Consider the following 25870-nt stretch of genomic DNA (forward strand, 5'->3'; position numbering starts at 1 on the left):
CCCTTATCATTGCTACAGAGCAGTGGTTCCCAACCTTCAGTTGCCAGCTGTCTTTGGACTACAACTCCTATCATCCCCAGCTAGCAGGACCAGTGGTCAGGGATGATGGGAATTGTAGTCCAAAAACAGCTCGAGACCCAAGGTTGGGGAAACTCTGCAATAGAGAAACCACACCCACTGCTTTTTTCAGCCCTCAGTTCCTGCACTTCTCAGGTGGGTGCCATTTTGCCATTACTGTACAAGAGAATGAGTGAGTTCCAGCATCTCTTTTTCTCAAGCCATAGCACCGACCACAGGCATGCAAGTCTCTCATGCAGGAGCTGAGCTCAAACTGTTAGGTCCCCAAACTAGAGCTTTTGCAAACCAACTTCGTGGCAACTGGACCTCAACAACACACACCTGCATTTACAAACCCCAAGCGTGAGAGTCTGATCCCTGGGCAAGAGTGTTACAAGGCGCAGAGATGGTTAAAGAAGCTCTGCTGTTGCACACAGTACTTTTGAGTTGGTGAGGCAGCGAGCAGAGAAAGTGCCAACATTTTCGCCACCGGACGCCTCTGCAAAGGAGCTAGCTAGGCCCCAGGATGCAGCCCAGCCGGGAGGAGCCGGCTCCTTTCCTCCTGCGCCAGCCGCCGCCATTCCACCGATCGGTCAGCAAGCGGCGCCAGATTTCGATGATTCACGCCGAGCCCGCGAGGAGGCGCGCGCGCGCACACACAGCCCGGCACTTACACAAGCGCACACAAAGCGGCTGGGCGAAGCTGGAGCGGGGCTCCGACGCCGAGCCAGCGGGGAACGGCGACGCAAAGCGAGGCGGAACGGGTGGCAGCGCGCGGAGGACGGCAAAGGTGAGTGCGCCTGGAATTGCTCGGCAGGGAAACTTGCAGGCTGCTTCTCGCGCCGCCCTCGAAAGGTACTGGCAGCACCCGCGTCTCCCTCAGAGCGTCCTTTTATTCCCTCAGCCGGAGGGGCGGTTGCTTTTCTTTGGGGAGGAGGCGCAGGGAGGGTCTCCCAAGGTAGGTCAAGCCCGTGAGGAGAATCCCTACTTCTGCACCTCAAACTTTCCCGGGAACCCGCCGCCCTCCCCTCCCGGTATGGCTGCTGCTGCCTTGGCAGTTTCGGTTCCATCTCGAGGTTCCTCTGACGGAGCGCCCTGTACGGTGGGCGAAGCTCGCGCAGGAACTGCTCAAGAGACCATCAGCTGCGTCTCTCATCAAATGCGTGGCTCACCCGCCTCCCTTGCCCCTCCTAGAGCTATTAAGCCGCTGTGTTTTGAACGCTTGCCTCTTTTTATTTTTCTTGTGGACTGATTAATTGAGACAGGTATTTGTCCTTGTTCTCCTCCCCCCCCCCACCTCCTCACCTCCTTTCTTCTCTTCCTGCTTTCTCCCTCTCTCAAACACCCCGCACCCCGTTTTGCAGATGCATAGGATATTGGCCATAGTTGTTTGGTGTTTTCTGCAAGTGGAAGGCAGGCATCCAGAAATCGTCCCTGGGAGCAGCAACAATGGCAATTTCTTGGACAACGACAAATGGCTGAGCACTGTTTCCCAATACGACAAAGATAAATATTGGAATAAGTTCAGAGATGTAAGTACTCCTGTTTTTATTCTTCCAAGCTGGTCCTTGGAGATTTTTTTTCCTTGCTAGGGATTGTCTGATGGTTCAGGTGTGTTGTTTTGGTGGGGCCAGAGAGATGGCTATATCTATCAGTATATGTCAATGGTTGCTGTAGATTTGGAAGAAGATCCTCGTCCTTTAAGATCAGCTGTGTTTCAGTCTTCTTACTATTAGTATTCTGTATATGTTTGATTAAGGGCTCATTTTCTTGGTATTCAGTTTTTCCTTAGGGTATAACTTTCAGAGAACTTTCTGTGTGCCTGTGTTAAGAGATTAGTTGCTGTTAAATGCAACCTTGGGGAAGGGGGAAGGATGCAAAACTATTTACCCACTCAAGCCACAAGGTGGTAAACACCTGAAGCTTTCTTCATGCACATGTGGCAAGAGACCAAAGCAGAAGATTCTATTACAGTATCTCAGTTCTGCTCTCAGGGGTATTTGTTATGGTATCTGTATTTCTCTGCCTTGGCATACTAAACATTCAGGAATGATTTCAGCTAACATTGTTACTCCAGTTTATGGATTGTGCTGAAACTTCATGCATTTGTATGGGCAGGGAAAATGTATTTCATAAGCAAAACTTTAGGGAAAAATGAACACTTCGAGAAACAATTCCATTGTGGTTAACCACCCCAGGATCAGTAAGGGGGGGGGGATGTAATGGCTTTGTTACTAAGGCTAGGTATTTGAGAAGCTTAATGTAACCCATTTAGAAATGTCTAAATGAATATTGTGGTAAGCCATTAACAGATACCATTCCCTTGCAATTGGCATAAGCAAGGGCATTTTGCCAAGTGGATTGTAGGGAGATGGCTGGGAAGAATTGGTCACCTGGTGTTCTAAAAACAATGAGGCAGATTCACAGCAACATTTATCTGCTTATGTCAGGCCTTATGGGAAAAATAAGACCAGATTCTTAAAAAGATGGCATTTACTTGACTATGACTATTGCAATCTGTTATTTACTGCAAGCAGTTCTCCAGTTAAGTAAAGCCTCAGTTCAGTCCCATTGATGCTATTTTCATTTTTATTCAACTTCCTTATATATATAGTAAACAAAATTCTAAGTATACATTGAACCATCAGTGATAAATGTATCTAAACTGGAGGAGGTGTTGTGATTCAGTTAATGTTTCTTTATGGTCAGATGTCAACAGGAATTTTGCTATTGAGTCTAGTGGGTTTGACTTGCAACCTTTTAAAGAATTTTATTTAATAAGTTAAAGCATGCAGTGAAAGAGTGGCCTTCTCCAGTCTCTGAGCGGACTCTCCAGGTCCAGGAGATGGCAAAAGATTCTCCACATCTGCTCATTTCAAACCACCACTATGCTTGGCCTGTGGTTGCTAACTGGCAAGGGGGGTGAGTGTCCCCTTAAGAAAGGTTTTATGTGCAGAAAATGGAAAATGATACTTTCCATGGTATGAAACTAAACATATTTAGTAGTCTGTAGGAATCAGCAAGAGATAGCAGGATAGCTAATGGACTAAGTCCAAAAGTTGGCAGCCCTTTGCTTAGCACATATCAAGGATACTAGTAAGGAATACAGGTATATTTTGCAGCAAATATGAGGAAGGAGATAAGTAAGGTGTGTAACACATGGATGCTACATTTACCTGTTTACATATTTATTGACCATCCATTAACAACACTCTTGGAGTGGCTTGCAGGTGGTTCAAAACAACCTAAATTCAAAGAAGTTATAACACAAACATCAGTACGGAAACCAGCACAAAGTATTTGAAAAAAATTTGTTCCACATACTTGATAAATCAGCCTTGCAAATAAGTCCACTGCAGTTCCTAGGCTATTAACCTACCTGCTCATTAATGCCATATAAGTAATTATTTTATGGGACAACCATAGCCTTCCAGAGTGAGGGGTCAGGTGGGGATTATTCCAATTAAGGCCTTATCCACACTTCCTCTTGTCTTGCTCCTCCTCCCACCCTCCAGGGGAAACTGCTCTTTAGTGCTCAGTTGGAGTAAATGGCAATTTGGTTTTTCTCTGGATTGAGACTTGTTTGGTTTTGGCACTAAAGAGCTGATTTTTCTCTGGGGAAGGAGTAGGGCAAGGGGAAAACCACTCAGACCTCTGCCTAGAAAGTGTGGGTCAAACAATAAACTGTTTGGACCAGTGCTTTCTTGGCATGGGACAAGCAGAAGTACGATGGAACGAGTGGAAGTGTGAATGAGCCCTTCGCTAACAAAATTATTACCTACCTGATCATCTTGTCGCAATTTTTATTTGCCATAGGTGAATAGGCAGGTGGGCTAGGCTTGATGAAACTTTCTAGTTACTATATTTTATGTATTCCCACTGTGATTTTTGAAGACCAAAAGATAATAATTTACATAAGCACATTTAAGAGTTGGTGCGGTTTAGTGGATGCAAGTGAGCTGGGAAGTTGACCTGATTGGGTTCAACTTGTAGTTTAGATTGGATTTGGATGTTTGATTTTTTCTTTTAAGTAAAATTACAAACTGATTTTTTAAGTTTCCTCAGTTTTAAAAGTGGTTTCTTGTAAGCTGGCCAAGAAACACAAACACAAAATGCATTTGGCTTTGCATCTCATTTTATAAATATATCTTTCATTATTCTTCTCCACGCCTCGTAGAGGTGGTTTTGGCTGTTTGATTGGTCTCAATGACTGCTTCATGCATGGTCCAGTATGCTGTGCTTGAAGGGAGCTATTTATTTAACATGACCCATTTTCCTCAGAGATGGAAGGAGGTAGCAGAGGCATACTCTACTATGACGTTTGGGCCATTGAAATGAGCATTACCCAGAGCAGCTCTAACTCATGTCATTGGACTTAGCACACCAGAAAACTGGTAGATTGTTTCTTAGAATGTCATGAGAGGATTGCTCACCAGTCATCATCCTCCTTCTTGAAGAGAAGTGCACATTATTCAAATTCTGCATGGCATATATCTTTAAAAGGAGATTTGAGTTCCTCAACTCTGGCAGTAATAATGCTGTCAAAAGATTATTTATCAAAAGACAGGAAAACATTAGGGTTCAGTATGTAGGTGAATGGCCCTGTGTGTAACGAATCTTAAAACCATATAAGTAATTAACATACATGCTTCTTTCATGACTTGGATATTTGGTGTTTTGAGCTACCGTTTGGGGAATGCACTTCGTCAGAATAAGAAACTTAAGTTGCCAAACTAGATGTGCTGGGAGGTGTTTTTGCTTCAGTGAATGCCCTTCCATGAAAACATATGTTTTTCCCGATCCTATGAGCCAGCACATTTGCTTACCTCTGCCCTCAAGGCAACAAAATGTACTTTGGTGCAGTAGAAGATAAAGGAAGAGCAAGCATTCTCAGATCCCTGTGGAACGTTGCTTCCCCCTCAGGAACAGTTAACTAAATTTCATAAGGGATGTTTACACATTGCATTCAGCGAGTGTACAATCTCAGTACTGTATGCAAATTGTTGAGTTGTACACTTGTTCATGCAGTTATTCTCATGTAATGCTTAACAAGTGCACAGTCCGTGTACCTGGGTAAATAATACCTGTACAAAACAAACCAACAGGCTGCACACTCTTTTATTTAAATGCTTGTGCATATGTAGAAGAGGCTTGTACCTGGGTTCAGGGTAACATGTGAACAAACCCATGGCATACCATTGTCTGTTTAAAGTCATAGCCATCTGTTTTTACTATCCTTTTAGTCTATGGCTGTGCATTTTAATTATCCCACCACAATTGCAGTACTGTAAATAAAAGCACAGGAACACAGGTGGTGCTGTGGTTTAAAACACTGAGCCTAGGGCTTGCTGATCAGAAGGTTGGCAGTTTGAATCTCTGTGACGGGGTGAGTTCCCGTGACTCAGTCCCAGCTCCTGCCAACCTAGCAGTTCGAAAGCATGTCAAAGTGCAAGTAGATAAATAGGTACCGCTCCGATGGGAAGGTAAACGGCATTTCTGTGCGCTGCTCTGGTTTGACAGAAGCGGCTTAGTCATGCTGGCCACATGACCCGGAAAAACTAACTGTGGACAAACGCCAGCTCCCTCAGCCAGTAAAGCGAGATGAGCGCTGCAACCCCAGAGTCGTTCGCAACTGGACTTAACTGTCAGGCATCCTTTACCTTTTTTAAAAAATAAAACCACAGTTTGTAAAATAGCACCAGGGTTCCAGTATGAGTTGTAATATATGATGCATTATGCCTGAGCAGGGAACTACAACAAAAGTAGGGGCCAGCAATTATGCTGGTCCCTCTCCAAGCATCCCTGTCCCCAACCTTGAGGAGGAAGGTCTGAAGGTTGTTTCTACCATCAATGCTTTTACACACACACACACACACACACACACACACACACACACACACTCACACACTTCCCTCTCAGAAATAAAGGGAGGACTCTCTCACCAGATAGTTTGATGTCCATTTGCTTTTCTTCTCTTGTGTCTTAAAGGCATTTTGTCATTAGATTGGGGAGTCTGCTTCAGTCGCCTGGGCTCCACCATACCTCTGTATTGCCTCAGAATTCTAGGATGAAAACATTGATATCCAGCAAGGAGGATGTTAATAAAAACATACATATCCTGCAAGAGGATATTGGCTAAGAGGGCAGTTTAGCACAGCACTACACCTTGCCCCCAACCCCCCACTGCCAGCCAGAATCCAGAGCTCTCCACTTCCCCAGGCTGGGACTTTGTGTTAACTACCTGTTTGGATCAGTGGACTTTTCTCCTAGGATATGGAGAAGGAATGGTGTATGTAGGGGTGTTTGTTACTTCCCCACTTATTTTTTAGTTTAGAGTGAATGTGGTCCACTTCCATTGAGTTCCAGACCCTCCAAGTGTCCCTATTTTCCAAGAACAGTCCCAGATTTACAGAAGCCGTCCTGGTTTCTTACTTGATCATGGAATGTCCTGCTTTTCCTTAGGACACCCCTATTTTCATTAGAGAAATGTTGGGGGGTATGGAGTTCTGGTGGATCAGAATAAAAAAATACCCTTCCTTGCCAAAATTTAGCAGAGTAGAACCCATTCATACTTTCAAGAGAGAACATCATGCTTTATTTTGAAGGCCATTTCCTTGAATGTAATAACTTGGTGGTCAGCAAACCAAATCAGATCAGATCCATTTGGCTTCAAAATAGGAGAGCAGCTCATGGCAGGAAATCTAAATTAATAGTACTGCAATGCTTTAGCAGGAGTGATAATAGGCTTCTCCATTTGCTTTGTGCTCATAAATCAGTATTTGATAAATCAATTTGGAATAATGAATTTTAATCCAAGGAACACATATTCTGCAACTTGTGTGTGCAAGAGCTAAGAAAATATTTAGACAGAGATTATTTCTAGCTTCCAAATATATAAAAATTGGGGTGTCTTAAAGCATGCATAAAGAAAGGTGTCATGGTCAGTGCAAAACTGAAAAGCTTGAGTGATAACAGCAGACACTGCAAATATGTCAGTTTAGTCACACATATTCAGGTATTTGAAAATAAAATAGTCTAGGTTTGTATTTGCTTTATAATGCTTATATGGAATAAAATGTTTGGCAGAAGTTTTCAACCTAGTAATAATTAGCAGTGAAGGTGTAAATGACCTACTGAGATCATTAGGATTTTTTATTTTTATTTTTAAAGCAGTTGGATTTGCAGCCACAGAGGTCCAAGCAGTCAAATGATTATGTATTGTGTCTGCATATAGATATTTTTCATATCTGTATTTCCTGCTGCTAGGTTATTGACATGCCAAAAAATGTTTCTTCATATTGCAATGTTTGAAAGTAGAAAATACATTGGGTGCAATAGCTTTCAGGGAGCTTTCTTTTATACAATGAGAAATGTTGAACTGAATTATGAACAATTACAGTTCTAGAACTGGACAGGGTTATCTTTGTATTTGCCAGTATGTTTTTAAGGTAGTTTTCATCAGCCTGGGCTGCATTTTTTAAAATTGTGCCCATGTTTCAAATTTGTCTGTCATCTTAGAAAAAAAGTTATAGTTTGCTTTCTGGATGTTGGTTATAGGTACCAAAAATAGCCAAGCTGCAGGGAACTATAATGATGTTGAGATCGTGCTATCTTCATGTTGAGGATGGAAAAAGAAAAAGAAATATTTCAGCTTTTGGTGAATTGTTGGGTAAAATAAAATGAAGAAACTTGACAACCTTTATATGGAAGATGGATGCCTTCAAGGATGAAAAGGGGCAAATGGGCAAATTAGATCTTAGCCAGATGTGCTTGAGATGTGAATCGTTTTTAGATTGATGAAATCCTAAACCCTTGTTAAATAAGCAGCCTCTGGGCAAAATTCTCTTCTTCAGGAACATTGGCAAAACCTAAACAGAAATGAAACAGTATTGCCAAAAGCACTTCTCTACATCTCCTTATTAAAAAGTTGGTAAGAGACAAAACAGGTTTGGAAAACAGACCCGCATTCTAGTATACAACAGTGTAGCTGTGGGTTTGTATAGCTATAAAAGAGTCAGCTTTTGAAAGCACACTACTCTGTTGAGGCTTGGTGCTTGGCTCCAGCCATGTATTTGTGAAGAGACCATTTGATGTAGCAGCTGCAATATTAGGTTCAAGTATGAGAAACTTAAATTCATATCCCTGGAGAGCAATGAAGTTCCAGTGATGGTTATAATAAGTCACTTTCTTATTCTAAGGTCCTTTCTGGTCTTTTAAAGAGGCCCTGATACTGTCTAGTTTTGTGGAAAAGAAGCTTCCAAAAAACAAACAAACCACCCACCCACCCCACCCTTCAGGGCCATCTACACTGGCTGTCCCTCTTCTGGGTAGATGTCCTGCCTCCCTTGCAGTTACATAGAGAATAAATCAGACTGGTAACCTCTTGCTGAATATATAATCCTGTGTCATCCTGGTTTCTCTTTTCCTCTGCTCCCTTTGCTGACCTTCGTTCTTAATTTAGATTGTAAATTCCTTGGGGCAGGAACCTGCCATCTTCATTTGTTACTCTGTAATGCTCCATGAAAAAAAAACAAAAACAGGTGGCAAAATATTATAGAACCAAGAAGTAATCTGTGGCTGGGGCTTAGTGCAGCTTGGGGACATCCCCAAGCTGTGCTAGTTCCCACTTTGCATGATCCATTGACCCCTAGCCGAGAGGAGAAGTGATGGCATTATTACTTCCTAACTTTGCTGAATGCATTGAAACATATAAAACATGTATAGCAAAATAAGGGAATGCCTGCAGGCTGAGCTGGTTTCCGCCTTGCATGTGATGAGGCTTGCTTTTTCTGTAGATTATCAGAGGTGGGGTAAATTTAGAGTTCAGTTCAGAACCCAAAACTAACATCCGGAGGGATTCAACGAACCAGAGTAGAAATTTCAGTAAATGGGGTGCGGAAAGGGAAAGCAGTACATCATAAAAATTAAAAACCAAACACTGCAAGCATTTATGAGATGTTAGCATCCGTCAGTCTTGAGAGACAATGGGGTGTGCCTCGGGGGGTGAACTCCAACTGCCATGTTAGCAGCACCAAAGTGATCTCCCTGTTGTGCAAGCCTGGGCAGTGTGTATGGAGGTCCTGGGCTGATATCCAAAGGAAAACAGAGCAATATGTTTGGCACCAACTTGGCTGCAGGAGTTGACAGAAGGAGGCATACAAGGTGCCATCCAACAGTCTTAGGGACTCCACTCCAGATTTGTGTAGGGTTTACTTAGCCTTTTCTTCTCCTGAAGATATCCAGGAAGGCAGTAGAGGTTTAGCATCAGAATTTTCCTTCTCTTAGAAGGGCTGCCTTCCCAGGCTGACGAGCTTCATCTGCCCCTCACTTCCCTCTACAGTGCATGCAGAAACCATCTTCTTGACTGTTGGACCCACTATTGGTCTAAGCTGGTCAATCTTCCAGAGCCTCTCTTCAGATTCATGGGAAGTCCATAACTCGTTGAGGGGTTGAGATCCATCAACTACCCTCATCTGGTTTAGCCAGCTTGTTTAAGCCCTTTCCTGGGGTGTAGGTGTGTTGACTGGTGACAGCTTCTAGAAGACACAAGTGAGATCTGAGTGCAGAGTGAGTACCAAAGGTGGACAAACTACCTCAGAAGGAGCACAATGTGTCCCCTACCACAGGTACTACCCCTCCCCTAACCATTCCATAAACCCCATAGAGCCCCTGAACATGCCTGATCTCATCTCGCAAGCTAAGCAGAGTGCTTGGATGGGAGAAAACCTGACAATACTGGGTGCTGTAGGCTTTTATCTCATGAAATTTATATGTTATATAATCTTGTTAATAAATTTGATCTAGTTTAAAATGACCTAATAACAAAGTTACTGTTTGTCCAGGATGATATAAAGCAGAATTTGGTATGCCTCCTTTACTTTTCAAGATCTGGTATAGTTAGCATACCAAACATTGCATATCTAATTTATTTTTTATACAACCCCTTCTCTCAATTATTTCCCAGACATTATACTCACCATGTTGTTAACCAGTGTGTCCAAACCTTGATTTCAGTTGTACTTTCCCCTCAAATTCCTGAATAATGTCACTTCTTGGTTATTGCTTGAAGAAGTTTGTTCTGCCAGTCTGACATTTAAAAAATTGAATGTTCATTTGAGCGGGGTCCCTATTCCATAGTGGGATTCAAGGGCAAGTGACGTTTTAAGAGGCAGCTTATAGTTAAAATAATTCCTAAAGTTGTGCAGCAGAGGCTTTGTCAGGGAGGTGGCTTGGGTTAGTACCGTAGATCAGTCTTTTATCTGTCACCTAAGCTGTTTGGTTTTTAATCCATTGTAGCAGAAAATCAGTCTCATTAAATGGGCGCAAGTGACTCAAATTAATTTTGTGGAATCCTATTCATATCTACTCAGAAGTAAGTACTACTGAGTTCAGTTGAACTTACTACTCTTAGGTAAGTGTATAGTATTGCAGCCTTAGTTTACTTAATGATCTAGGCACCATAAATTCCCCCTGCTCCTTCTTCGACTTACTGAGTCCTTCCTCAGTGTTTTCTCAGAATGCACACATTTTAACATGGGTATGAAAACTTTTTCTTCTGTATTTCTCCCAGGCTAGAACTCTGGAGAGTAAGACAGCAGATGATAGATGTATAAAAATGTCCTTGGTAGCGTAAACACTGAAGTCAGTTCAACTGTCCTTGTTCAGTGTGCTTGCTATATGCTTGTAGCGGGGTAAGAAGAGGACAGCGAAAAACTTTTGAGAGGCATTTGTAATAATATTGTGTTGTATCCAGCTAAACCATTATATGCCCAGAACAACTTTTATCACAGCACTATTGGGCAATATGTATTTATATACTGTACAATCTTACGTTTTTGGCCTGCTGTCTGAAATTGTCCTGTAAATAATTTGATATTGCGATGAAAACCACAAATCTCTTGTTAGTTTGGGGATATGTTCTTACAGAAGATTCCAAAGCAAACTCTTAGTAGCACTTTTTTGCTAACAGAAGCACATGAATAATCCCTACACAATCAAGATTTTATAACTTGGGTATCCCAAGTGATAGCCAGCTTTTCCAAACCTATTATAGTCAGAACATCCTGACCTGTATAAGAATTCTATTACTTTTCTAGTGCTCTCATATGTACCAGGATGCAATATACTGTCTCTTAGATTTCATTGAAGCTTTGCAAAGCTTATTCATTGTGCTATGCAAACACTTTGGTGTAGCTATGAGTAATAATCATAAAACATAGAAAAGAGATTGCCTTGTAAAGATAAGAAAATGAAAGATAATAACAAAATGAAATTGAGAATAACATTCTCAGTGAAGGTGTGCATTCCGTCTTCCAAATGTAATTGTATTATACTTGGGAAACTTTGTTTCATGCATGCTTATCCAACTTTCTTCTCTTCCTCAACATAAGAAAAAAATAGTTATGGTGAAAATTGGGACCTCCTGTTATGACACCTAGGGGGGAACTACTGATGAAGCTCGTGGCCCAGAGTGTATTTGAAAATCCACCTTGGCTTTTTGGAGCTTGGGTTTTAATTCTCATGTAGATAAAGTTCCCATACGGTAAACTGTGGTTTAACTATGCTCAGTGGAAACAAAACTATGTCAAACCAAAACTGATGACCAACTTCAGATGTGTGCATGCACACGAAAGCTCATACCCAGAACAAACTTAGTTGGTCTCTAAGGTGCTACTGGAAGGATTTTTTTTTTATTTTTATGCTAAATTGTGGTTAATCTAAATGGAAAGAGAAGCTCTTGAATTCATTGCCACATGGCAGTTGTTGTCCATCTCATCACGTTGACGTTTAAGCTTCATTCTAGATTGATGAAATCAGATATAATTACATTTTTGTAATTTTATCAATATATGTTTATACTTTTTGGAGAGGGTTAAAGATGCATTTCATTATTGTGCACATGTTAGTAGTACTTTACATAAGTTTTTTGCTCTCTCCAAATTCTAAGTTCAAGTGTGGATTTGCAAATCTTTCTTTTGTCTTATCAATATGACCCAGGCCTCTGTAGCTTCTGGGTGCTATCCAACTAACATGTCCCATCAATGCAAGAATGTCCCTTTCTGCAATGGAACTCCCCTTTCGCTCCTTGCAAGCCCCACACCCTTGCCGAAGCTGTTCTGGAGGGCGAGGGGTAGCAAGCAAAACAAAAATATTGCAAAACTTGAACCTGATATCTTCTGCATGCAAACCATGTTCTCAGTGGCTGAGCTATATGCACCCCCTGCAATGAACTAGTGTCCCAGTTGAAACTGAACTGACAGCTTCTCATTTCTAAGGCATACTTTCTTGATTAGGGGCTTTCCCATGGAATTCTGCATTAAACCTGAATATTTGCTCAATATTTTAAGAGCAAGGCTTCTTTTTATTATCTGATCCTTTGTAAGCTTAATATCACAGATGTATCAACCTGATGCCTTGCTCATCCTCATTGTTCTGTCCTCATCTGCTGCTTTTTATATAATTGGCCACAGAGGACCTTGTTTTAGCTTTCTGCTCTCCATTATGCTTATCATGCTATTATTGAATGACTTTCAAGGTAAAGTATTGTGCAGGTTTTTCCCCCTTCGAAGAGAACTGTTGGTTTCATCGTTTAGTTGTTATAGAGCATATAGAATTCAGCTTTATATAGTTGGTACATAGAAGTAGTTTTAAAAGCTGTTTAACTTGTCATCCACCAAGGTGAGCATCACCAGCTAGCCCTGTATGGTGGCCAATGATAGTCTCAATAAACTGGACCTGAAGAGTGCAGTTAGTTGTCCCTCATGTTTCAAAAGCCTGACTCATTTAAACTTAGAAGCCAGGCATTTAGAATTGCTGTTCCCAGGCTGTGGGACACTGTTCCAGTGAGTAGACATTCAGCAGGCATCTTCACTGCTGACTTTCAGATGTTTTTGATGACCTTTCTTTATGCCAACAGGCCTAATTATTTGTTTAAATTTCCTTAAGTCGAGCTAGTCTATTAATGATATTTTGTGTTGTTTTCATATTTTATGTTCCATTGTATTTGTGATTGCTGTGCATTGCCTTGACATTTTATGAATGGCAAGTTTAAACTATTTTTTTGTTTTTGTTTTTGATGCCTGCATGAGACCATGGAAACAGGTCAAACACCCAACAGGTGATACATAGCTAGTGGGATGCATTTGGCTTCTTTTCATACTTCAAATTGAAGAATAGGGTATTAGGAATTGCATCCAAGAGAAGGAAAATGTCTGCATAGCATATTCTAAGGCCCAGCTGCTACAAGCTGAATTTTGCATATATAATTAATGCTGATATGCATTAATTCTTTCTGTAATCTGTAGGTGATAATTATAAAGCGCTTTGATCATAAGATGTACCTTTTAAATAATATGTATTGAATCATTAGTTTTAATTTCAGTACATGCTTTTTCAGTACAGAATATTAGCCAATTAAAACTTGTCATGGAAAACTAGAGCTTTTTCACTTCTGTAATAAAGTACTGGATGATCACTGGAAAAGCAGTGTGTAGTATTATTGTCTCATGTGTCTTTGTAATTATATGTGTGGAAGTAGTTTCCTTTTTTTGTGTGGTGTGCAACTTAATCATCAATGAGCAAATACCTGCAAAATAACTAATTTTCTTCAGATATTTTGACAGTTCACATTGCTTTCATTCTACATTGGTTCATTACCCAAATATCAGGGTGTATGTGTATAGCTATTTCAAAATCTTCAACACTTAAACAAGACATTTCACTTCACACAGCATGAGTATCACCTGATCTAATCCTTCATAGTTTTTCTTCCAGTTCTTACATATTCCACACTGAAGTTCATTGAAGTGGACACACTGTATTTATTAGTTTTAAACTGCAGTTTAAGATTGCAAACCACAAATAGCTCATTCTGGAATGATCCCAAGGAGTTAATTTGGAATACACCAGAGAAGAAATAAATTGTCATTGTGCCTTCCAAGTGATGTTTAGTTTGGTCTCCCTTGTGTTTCTGAAAAATGTGAAACCTTACAGGGACTACTCTTCTTATTTCATCTGTCCCAAAACTGAAACATCAGCAGGAGATGTACAAAACCATGCTAATCAAACCAACCCACTTGCAGATGTAGACTGACTAGTTTCTGCCTAACTCTCTTAACATCTGTATCTACTGCACAAACTGCTATGTTGGCATTCAGTAAGTCCGGTTGCTTTCATCTACAGTTTTATTTCTCTACAGATGGAAGAGGATGCTTCACTGCTACCATTTTAGATCCACAGTTGTAGATAACTCAGTGCTGAGCTTTCACAATGATGATTATTCCAAATTTTGTAGGAACCACTAAATTTGAAGGAGAACTGTGTGTGTCATAAATTAAACATAAAACATTTAATTTTATAGCCATGTGTAGGAGTCCTGTGCAGTTACTTGGACACATTACTGAATATACAAAACGTAAGAATATACAATTAACAATAACCCATAATTTCCCTTTTTTTAAGGATGGGTGGCATAAACGTGTTTTAAATAACTAGAAATTATCTAAATTAGAAGTTTTTGAAAATCAAACATTTCTATTAATTACTGTGTTTGTGCCCTTAAAAAAATGTATGTTGGTCCCTTTACAATATGTTTTCTTTTAAAGAACTTGAATTTTTTAAAATTATGCACCCTTTTTGCTGCCTGGTTTTGATGCCACAAGGAGCTGTCCAGTGCTGAATAATTCTACAAGCACCTCACTGAGTTACTGAGGAAAGCCAGATTGTATTACATGAAGAGTGCTTTAATGTAGGAAAGGTAACCCAGTCACTGGCTCCTAGGTATAATTAGCGTTGTCCTTGGTATCCCCTGCCCCACTACCATGTAGGAGTGCATTACGCAATATTTTGCTGAATGCATGTCAAACATCACATTTTTATCATGTCGTCTCTCCCTAGGAGAGCTGCACAGCAGCAAACAATTTTAATATTAGTCCCCTCTCACTCTTTCTTGCCTGTCTAGGCTTCACTTTAAATGCAGAACCGCAAGTCCATTTGTGGAAGGAGCACATGTTAAATTACTTAACATTTTTGCTGAGGTAATGGCAAAAGTTTGTTACATTCGTAATCAGAAATGGAACAGATGGCAAAGTCCTAGTTTTATCCACTAAACATTCCAGTAATACATACTTAGTTTATCTTGCTTAGGTTTATACAAAGACAAAACAGTGCTTTAAAACAGATACAAAGCACTAAAAGAAATACTTTTGGCTAATTGACTGAGCAAGCCAGATCAATGTGCATAAAATATACTGCCTTGTATAAACCACTGTACTGGCAGGGTGATGAGAATTCACACTGTGAGGGTGGGAGGGGAGAAGCAGTAAGGGTATGGATGCTGCGGGCCAGGATCTAAGAAGCATTGGGAGGGATGGAGGTATTCAAAGCAGAATAGCTCATCCTTTTGCTGCTTTTCAACTTCCAACTTACGCTAAGCTTTTCTTCACAATCGTGACAACTAGAAAAATTAGCAACCCAAATTTTATTTAGCTGACTTTTATTTTCTTATTCAAGTGATACTTTTTTGTCAATTTTGAAATTCTTAACAGTTTAAGAGAAATTGGGATTGTACTGTATATCTGATGTTGAAAACATGTTAATAGTGGCATGTTTGCCATTACTGTATTTGGCCAACCTCTAGCCAAAAGTTGTTACTTTTGTGTAATGCAGAATAGCAAAAGTTTTCAGTTTGGTCTTGCTTCATCAGTGATATATTATAATGTGTTTACTTCCTCCTTTTGGGGAAACAAAAACAAAAACATTTGTTCTCATCTTTTCTGTCTTCACATTAGCTCTTCAAAGCCAGGAAATGTGTGAAGGAGTTTTGTAAGCATTTCACAGTGATACTAGTTCTACATAGAAAGCCAGAGGGCAAAACAAAGTGGTTTCTTTTGGTCCATGTAATCTACTTAGAAAGCAGTTGTAGCCTTACGGGCACAATCACAAGGGTCTATGTGAGCTACTGTTCAGGAAGATAAGATTTTAGATGCAAAAGCTGTCTAGTGATTAGTTGTGAGATGGTCCTTTGTAAAATTTCAAATGGGTAAAAAATGAGTTTTTCCTCCCTTCTGTGTGAGAAGGAGAACCACTCTAAACTACTCTATTTCTCTAATCTAACAGATATATTATTTTTATATCCTGAAGAGACTGGATGGATTATTGCATCCTGTCCTATATTGCCAGGATCAGTTGGTTTTATTTTTCCAATTTCTTCTTGGTTCACAATCAGATGGCTTCAGAAAAAGCCAAAGATAAATGACATTTTGGATGCTTATCTTGTAAGATAGCTTATATTTATCTTCAGGCTACAATGAATAGAGCATTCTGATAAACATAGCAGTCATGTTTTATACTGTGCTTTCATTCCTTGGACTTCTAAAGGGGGGGGAGAGAGATGATTCTGACAAAACAGGGATGGCATCTTCAGGTGTATACAGTTACAACTTTTATGTGTATAATATATATTTCACTTCCAGTGAAGTAATATTTTGTGATGCATGCCTCTGTTATGTATGTTGAACTGCAAATTTTGATGCTACATTGCAGACAACATCTTCTGTGTACCACTAGTAATGTCCTGTATTTCTTCACAACCAAAATCACAAGAAATGCAGAAGCAGAAATATAAGAGTTACAGTGCTGGGCAAGAGCAAAGTTATTTTTATCTCCAATGACAAATTGTTGGAAATAGTGGTCAGGGATGGTGAGAGTTGTAGCCAGCAACATCTGGAGAGCAACAGTTGCCCTATCCTTCTTTTGAGGAATCAAAGTTAAAAAGAAATACCACATGCTTTAGATAGCAGCTGAGAAGTTCAGCTCAGCTTTAAGAGTTTTGTGAAGTCTTTCAAAGTAACATTCCATGACAAATTGCTCTAGTTTTGCACGGTTTTCACTTTTGTCTTCTTTAAACATATTGGTTTATTTTTATTGAGCTTGCAGAACTTTTGAATAAGTGAGCTGATGCTTGTTAATTCACTTTTTGTGTAAGCATTGAAAATAAGTTTGAAATAATAAATAGCTGCTTAGATGTTTTATCACACTGGCTAGGCTTTCTATGAACACCAGAACTAAGCTTGTGAGCTAGTGACTTATTTCATACCCACTTAATATAAGAATAGGCATATTTTAGCAGTATGGTAAGAGTAGCCCTGGATTGTATCCTACTAAATTGCTCATGTTCATTAATTTTGTTGTGTCTATTCTGAGTAGGATTTCTGAATTGGAAGGACTGTGTCTTGGAGTTTTCAATTGTTCTCTCTAGTCTGCAATCCTATGCACAGTAACAGCTAAGAGCGATTTCCAAGTAGGCACGCAAGACTTGTGTAATAGCTACCCTCTTCTCAAACTTTTATTACTTGCTATTTTCTCATGAAGCATGAACTTCATGTGTCAAATGTAAGCCCTGCCTTGGCTTCAAGCCATGGCTGCAGTAGAAGAAAGGAAGAATCAGCAATGCTCTTAATGTTTGAAATTTCCCACCTGACATCTCATGACATCAGGTGCTTAGGTGGCCCTGCCCACCTGTCAAAAGTGGCCTGTGGAGGGTAGGCCAGATCTCCCCTCTGACCTGTACATTGGCAACCAGGGGTTGATTCAGATATTCTTGAAATCACTTCTCCACATTTCCTTTTCCTACTACACAGATAGGCGACTGTGAAGCACAACATCATCTCTTTCTTTCGGGTTATGTTAGCTAGAAGCACATTTGGTGCAAAAAATTGAAAAGCCCTTTCACAGCTGAGTGTCCAGCACAAAGTTCCTCTCAGCTATATACAGTCAGTTACAGACCTAGGAATTCCCAGTATCATGACCCTTTTATCGATCACCATACTTCATGTTATTAGTTTAGTCTGTTTGTGAACAAAGAACACTTTGCTAAAGGCTAGAAGGCAGGTTTTGTTTGAGAGTTGCTGAGAATATCAGGTTTTTTAAAAGCTGGCTTCCCCTCTGAGTTCTTTTTCTTCTGTGCTTTTGCTCTCTTCCTTCTTCAGACATTGACAAGGCCATCTGAGCTCATGTATCGCCGTGGGCTAGACTTTAAACTGCTTCATGAGTCAAGTACCTTCAAGTTAATAGTCGTTAACTTAAACGCCTTCTGCACTATTTGGGAAGACAGCATAATCGTTTCAACACACTTTTGGTCCTGTGGTAACCCTCAGTTGTACAATTGCATTCTAAATGTTTTCATTGGCTACTTTGCAACTCATCCAAGCTCTGAGCAACCTTAACCTTAGGGGACACATTTTCAAGCAATTTGTTGTCAAGTTGTACTTTAAGAGGACAACCACTGCACTGAAATATTTTGAATGATCTGCTGTTCTGGAACATTCTTATACATTTAAATGGTCATTTCCCTTAGATACAAAAATCAAGGTGGGTACTACAAATGGATGTAAATCATGTTGCAGTGTGAGGAGGAAAGAATAGTGCATTCCATATTCAGTATCGGTGGTACCTCGGGTTAATAACTTAATTCATTCTGGAAGCCCGTTCTTAACCTGAAAATGTTCTTAACCTGAAGCACCACTTTAGCTAATGGGACCTCCCACTGCCACTGCACCACCAGAGCACGATTTCTGTTCTTATCCTAAAGCAAAGTTCTTAACCTGAAGCGTTATTTCTGGGTTAGCGGAGTCTGTAAACTGAAGCGTCTGTAACCTGAGGTACCACTGTATTTCTTTTAGTACAGAAGCAATCTCTACATGTATGTAACAGTGCACAACATGCTGATGGAGGGAAAGGGCAAGTCTGAAGTGAACTTGAGAATTAGATTAAAGTTTTCTTCAGATCCTTTATCTAGAAAATGCCTGAGAGAGTCTTCCTTGGCTGTGTATCATTTTAGCCCTGACTCCATTAGGCATAATGCCGCCTTCTGCCTCTGATTTACGCAGGCTAGTATGTAGGACTGTGCATAGCAACCTCTTCCATAAGATACGATTCCTCTGTAATTAATTACTACAACTATTTGGAGACAGACTTTCTGACTTTTGATAGACCATTTACAGTTCCAGAGCAGCATAAATCACTACAAATTGTTTTGGATCCACCCAACCCATTCTGTAACAATTCGTAGCTGCTCCAACTTCATCCCAATTCAGCATAAATCACTACAAGTTGACCTGATTTGATTTGTGAGTTGGTCAAATCAGTTGCATAGTCACAGCACAATTGCCTGCATGTTTAGGTGTTGTTGGGGGGTGTTGTGTTTTTTTTTGGGGGGGGGGGGTAGGTGGCAATACTAACGTGGCATGGCAGGCAATGTGCCCAGTGCTAGGGGTAAAACCAAGGGTGCAGTCTCACTCCTTAGTACTTGCATAATGTTCCTTCATATCTTTAATGTATTTAGGGACCTTCTGTGTTCTTATGGACAGATGACATTCTTATGCAACCTCTAATCAAATAAAATTTTAGGACAGTATACAATACATGTAGATCACAAGCAGAAATCCAAATATCCTTTAAAGAAAACCCTAGAAAACACTGAGGCATAGTTTAATAATGGGGGTGTTAATAATGTATAAAAACTTGTAAATCACATACAGACCCACCATTGAAAAGGATGTATAGAGGACTTAAGGATTTTATCCTTAAAACTAATTTTCTAATATTTATTGGTCATAAAGATCAAGAGAGAGGTCTTTAAAAGTGCACTATCCATCAGACCCAGATTAAGCTCAAGAGAGCTAGAGGTGCAACAAATTAAATTGTAATTTATAAGCATCTGTATCTGACCTTTAGTTTCACCCAGATCTACCAGCACACCTGTCCTTCTAAGAGCAAAAGTGCATGTTGTGATCACTGGTTGACTCATTTCATACTCACTCAATACCCTAAAGCAGGTCTTGCCATTGCATCCATTTTTTCAGGCAAGTTCCTATAAATGTTCAACAAAGGCCTTCAGTTAGTGTTAGCAAAAAGCTGTGTCCCCTGGAATTCACATTACATTGTCTGGGGAACTTGCACTGTGCAGTAAAGGACTCTGATGAGGATGAAGTTCAGGCTGCTTATTCAAAGGGAGAACCATCAGTATCATACTTGGGGACCTCCTGGCCACAATGCCACCTTCCTCTGATTCAGACGATGAAGACTCTGCAACACCTGTCTCCCCCACCCTTGCAGAAATAAAGTACTACAAAGTAAGTCAAAAGCCCTTTAACCTCCCAACTCCTCTAGCAGGGCAGAGCCTACCACACTCCAGGTCTGGGCAGCCTACACAAAGCTTCAGAATCTGTGTATCAAGCTTCAACTGCCATTTCCAGGGACTACTTGCTATAATGGAACTATCACTCAGCTGTCAATGATGCAGTAAGAAGGACATGATTCATTGTGTATCCATTGAACTTTGTTTGATGCTTCCTTTCTGTGGGCTTTCTACTAGGTGGTAATGATATGTGTGTATTTCAGAATAAAGTTGATAATGAGAGAGAACACAAAGGAAGCATTTGTTGCTCTAAAAGCATCAATCAAGAAAATATTAGGTGTAGCTTTTTAAAAGCTCTAAGTAGCCTTGAAATCTGGAAGTTAATGATATATGCCAAATGCCAATATTATACAAGACCCACTTTTTATTTTTGAAGACAGAGAGGGAGAGCGATTGGCATCCTAATGAGAGTTGAGCTCTCTTATCTCTTGCAGCCCTGTGTACACTGCTGGAACTGGGACATATGCTTTAAAAAGATGTCTCATATTTTGAAGGACATTCCTGTTAACAGAAAAACAGTGCACCATAAAATATTCTAGTTTCCTTTTATTTCAGAAAGCAACTACTCTGTTGTAGCTCATCAAATATTTGTGCCATAGATATCCATGTTGTAAAATGTTTTGTTCACATTTTAAACATTTAGCTCAACAATAAATCACGTCTGTATGAAAGGGAAGTGGCACCTGGTTGAACATTCCACAGGAATACTGAACCTGCAAGGGCTTGAACAAGTAAAATTCCAAAAGAGTATTCATAGTGCTGGTGAAGGTGGGTAGTTGTTGCCATACTAGGTAATATCATCTGATTAGTGCTGGAATTGTTGCTCTGGTAATCATTTTACATTCTTTCACTTGAGCAGAACCCTATTTAGAAGATGTGTTATCAGCACTTTGTTGTTAGGGTGCAGCCTTTAAGAGTATTACCCCATAGCAATTTGGAAATGCCCTTGTTGAGCCTTTAGCTTTTGTAAAGTCAGTTGCGGTTCTGAAAATCCTAGATGAGGTCTTCCATTTCTATCCTTCTGTACTATATTCTGATACTGTACTGTACTATAATATACTATACATATGAAAAGACCAAATCAAAAAACAGTATAGTGCAATATACTTTTATTGTATTATCTCTCTGTTTTCTAAGATCCCTTACTTTGTTTCCTAACAAAATAGAAAATTCTTTCCAGTAGCACCTTAGAGACCAACTGAGTTTGTTCTTGGTATGAGCTTTCGTGTGCATGCACACTTCTTCAGATACGGCATTTCCACACTTCTGAAGAAGTGTGCATGCACACGAAAGCTCATACCAAGAACAAACACAGTTGGTCTCTAAGGTGCTACTGGAAAGAATTTTCTATTTTGTTTCGACTATGGCAGACCAACACAGCTACCCACCTGTAATTTGTTTCCTAAGTTTCCACTGTTCTCTCTTAGAGGCATTTAGGTAGTTGACTTGAAAAACAGAATCCTCTCTCAAAGAAAAATACCTTTCAGCTTGTTTACAGTGGGAGTTAATGGTTCTTAAACACACACACACACACACACACACACACTTCCCCCTTTTTTGACTTCTTTTAAAATGAGCCAAGATCGTAACATCAGTTAAGTCGTTCTCTGAGTCACCTAACTAATCTTTGTTAAGCAAAGCTATTCACTTATTTTACAGTATTTGTCTCACTTTGCAAGAGCAGTAATAGGGCTCTTATTTAATGGTGCATAGCAGTGGTTTCCAACCAGTGTGCATTGACACCATGGGGTGCCTTGAATGTTGGTCAGGGGTACCACGGGCAACACTGACCCCTGTCTCTAGCAAGCAAGGGAGCCCAGCCAGCCAGTCCACCAGCCCTTGCTGTTGGGAATGGACAGACAAGTTCCAGGCCCCTGTGGGGCAGTGTGAGGAGGCACCTTTATTTGGGGCAGGGGGCATTTAAGTTTTTATGAATCCAATAGAGCCCCTTGGAACTCTGCAGACTGTGTTCTAGACACATTGTAAGTTTTATTGGGAAACTTGTAAAGGTCCATTGATAGATAAAAACAACCACCAGAAGGAAAGGCTGGTGTGAATTTTAAAGGAAAAATACAAACAAGAACACATACTACTTGCCCACCTCTTAATTATTTTAAGGGAGGAAAGAAACAAACCTCCACTCCCCCACCTTAAAGGACCATGGATGAAAATTTATCCATTTTACTTCCCTGACAAAAAGATCCTTGGCCTATTTGTCTGCAATTTGGCAGGCTTAATCGATTGGGGAAAGGTTCCTGTGTCCATAAATTTCATTGACTTTGGTCAAAATGTGGAAATGTATTAGCTATTTTTAGATTCCTCATTATAGTGAATGGAAAAACACAGCTTGTCTTGTACAAAGAGGCTCAGAACTGATGTGGAGAGAGCATGGAGTGACTCAGAACCAGAATGGAATTTTTAAAAAGTACACAAGTGGATGTCATATTCGGCACACTCATAGTATATACAGTTTAGCAAAGATGTGCTTACAAACTCTAATGCAACTTGCACTTCTTTAATTAGTCTTGGGGTGCAATTGATTATTTTGCCCCAAGAATGTGGTTTTTTACCAAGAGCAAAATGTGGATACCTGATTAAGATACCATAAAAGGTAAAGGACCCCTGACAGTTAAGTCCAGTCGCGAACGACTCTGGGGTTGCAGCGCTCATCTTGCTTTACCGGCTGAGGTAGCTGACGTTTGTCTGCAGACAGTTTTTCCGGGTCATGTCGCCAGCATGTCTAAGCCGCTCCTGGCGAAACCTGAGTAGCGCATGGAAATGCCGTTTACCTTCCCACCGGAGCAGTACCTATTTAACTATTTGCACTTTGACATGCTTTTGAACTGCTAGGTTGGCAGGAGCTGGGACCGAACAACGGGAGCTCACCCCGTCGCAGGGATTCAAACCGCCGACCTTCTGATCAGCAAGCTCTAGGCTCAGTGGTTTAGACTACAACGCCACCCGTGTCCACTTAAGATACCATGTGTAGCAGTTTATGCAAATAACACCTCATGTGAACTGTTTTCAAAACTTTATCTCTCTTCACATAAAATTAAGTCAATTTTATAAAACCATTTATTTGAAATATTGCAAACCTTAGGTGATACATTTTTAATTCTGTGTTCATGTGATCAGAGTGGCTTCACATATAAATGCAGTCATTAAGAAGGTGGAGCTAGACTAGATAATTTCTGATCGGCTACATTGGCCACTGACATCAGAGATGCAGCAGATCTCATGACTGGGCCAAACACCCATTTTAGGATTTTCTAAGATGGAAGACATGCATCTGAAATTTTTAATGATTTCAGATACACCCCCCCCCCTGGAATAGGTAAGGCTTTACTCTGTCCTTGTGTTCCTGAAACCATCTGATCAGGAGACCAAGGATGCTGTCTCTCAGAATCTCTCTTCTGCAAGGAATTCTGCACATGCACTGAAACCCAAAAGTCAACTGGAAAATGATGCCACCATTCCTTCCTTTTAACTTAAATGGGCTGAGAAGCCCTGTGGGGACTGGTCAATTCCATTTCACTAAATATATCCCATGATGGCTTTTCTATGGACTGAAGTGTGACATATAATGAGTCCAGTAACATTTCAGTGCACAAAAATGGAGAACAACATGACTAGATCACAAGGCATCCTATTTGAACCAAGTGAAAAATATTACTTACTTTAGTAATTCTAAAGGCAGAAAGTGAAGCAACTGGATATTTTTCTCACTGCAACATATTTTGAGGCAGCACACTGAAATGGTAATACATATTGGCCCTAAATAACCTTTGCTGTGGAAGTTTCCACAGTGCATTGCAAGAAATATTCAGTCCTGTTGTACGTGCATAGGATGAAGGCATTTTTAATGATTGATGAAAGAGCCTGCTTGTTTTTTCACCAACCTTTTTGGGTGGTATATGAACATGCAGAGATCTGCTGCTGCACTGCTTTTGTTTTATTTGAATACATTATATGTAAAGTTATATTTGATCTGTTTGAAAAGTTGTATGGAAAGAATGTGACAAACAGCAAGAACTGAGACATGGCTTTGAAACTGTGCTCTGCAACTTAAATGACAAGGGAGTTGAAGGTGTGCTAAAGGAGGATAAGGAGATTGCTGATAAACTGAATGAATTCTCTGCACCTATCCTCACAGCAGAAGATATTAAACTGTTCAGGCTGTTAAAACAAAAAAAAGGGGAGGGAAAGAAAAAAGAATTTGCAAAAGGAAAGGGCCTCTCTAAACAGAGTGAATGGGTGGTAAAATGGCAAACACAGTTCACTGTAAACAAGTAAAAAGTGATACATGAGCTTGAGGGTGGGGGAATATTAATTTCACGTACAAACTCACAGGGTCTGAACTGATGGCAACTGACGAAGAATGAGACCTTGGCGTTGTAGCAGATATATGGATGAAGATGTTGACCATGTGTGTGACAGCTAGGACATGCTAGGAATCATTAGGAAAGGAATTAGAAATAAAACTGCCATTATACAATTCTATTGTTCAGCTCCATTTCAAATACTGTGTACAGTTCTGATCACTTCTCCTCAAAAATAATATTGTAGAGTTGGAAAAGGTTCATGAAAGAGTAACCAACAAGGGGATGGAGAAACTTCTCTGTGAGGAAAGGTTGGGGGCTTTGTAGTTTAGAGAAAAGGCGAGTAAGAGGAAACAGAAGTGTACAATATTTAGCATGATGTGGAGAAAGTAGTAAGAGAAAACACTAGAACTCCTGGACATCCAGTGAAGCTGAGTATTAGAAGATTCAAGACAGACAAAAGAAAGTACTTATTCACACAGTGCCTAGTTAAACTGGAATTTGCTTCCACAAGAGGTAATGATGGTTTCCAAGTTGGATAACTTTAAAATATGATTCGACAAACTGATGGAGGATACAGCTATCAGTGGTTGGTAGTCATGATACAGCCAGAGGAACATGTTTCTGAATGCAAGTTGCTGGAAATGGAAGTATGAATGAGTACTTTTTTAGTCAGGTTCTGCTTCCAGGCTTCCCTTGGGTGTCTGGTTGGCCACTCTGAGAACAGAATGCTGGACCAGGTGGGCCTCTCACCTGGTACACCAGGGCTATTCATATGTTCTTAATTGCCATGATTCCACTCTGAGATGACCGATGTCTAAAAGTATATCTGGGTGGGGGAAGGGGAAATGGAAATATGAATATCCTAAATATCAAATGCAATGTTTCATCTAGAATTCTGTGCATGTTCCAGAGCTAAGTATGACCCTGTTTTTAATCTGTATTAAACCCCAAAGCAAGATTTTTGTCTCTATTGTGTGCATGTGCAAAATCATACATTTTCAATGCTGAGAACAAATTAATCAGAGCTCTCTTTTTTTGGAGTTGAGGGAGAGAAGCATGTTTAAATAGGTTACTGAAAACATATTTCACTTGTTGTTCTTATTGAAAATATGATCAAACGATGAAAGGCCTTCCAACAAGCTTCATTTCGTTTTCTAGTTTTTCTCCAAGGATCCCATATAATTAGTTCCTTTTCTGTGTACAGATAGAAAGCTTTCCCCTGGAGCTTAAAATGCACTGTGTGTTATTTTATCCTGGGTAACAAGATACTGTTGCAATTCCTGTAAGCATAACA

The 25870-nt window shown here is 40.2% G+C and overlaps 1 protein-coding gene across 4 annotated transcripts in view; it reads left to right on the forward strand.

Annotated features, from left to right (window-relative positions):
• Positions 1 to 873: 873 nt before the first annotated feature.
• SPOCK1 (SPARC (osteonectin), cwcv and kazal like domains proteoglycan 1) overlaps positions 874 to 25870 on the forward strand; it is a 384074-nt gene continuing 359077 nt past the window's right edge. For 2 of the 4 annotated variants that reach the window (XM_033140152.1, XM_033140154.1), the window contains exon 1: positions 1348 to 1589. In XM_033140152.1, coding sequence (XP_032996043.1) covers positions 1422 to 1589 — 168 coding nt within the window. In that variant the 5' untranslated portion in view covers positions 1348 to 1421. Of the gene's footprint in view, positions 913 to 1344; positions 1590 to 25870 lie in introns of those variants that run through there. The other 2 variants (XM_033140153.1, XM_033140155.1) reach the window with 2 other exon arrangements.

This window comes from Lacerta agilis, chromosome 2, assembly GCF_009819535.1.
Source record: "Lacerta agilis isolate rLacAgi1 chromosome 2, rLacAgi1.pri, whole genome shotgun sequence".
NCBI lineage: Eukaryota > Metazoa > Chordata > Lepidosauria > Squamata > Lacertidae > Lacerta > Lacerta agilis.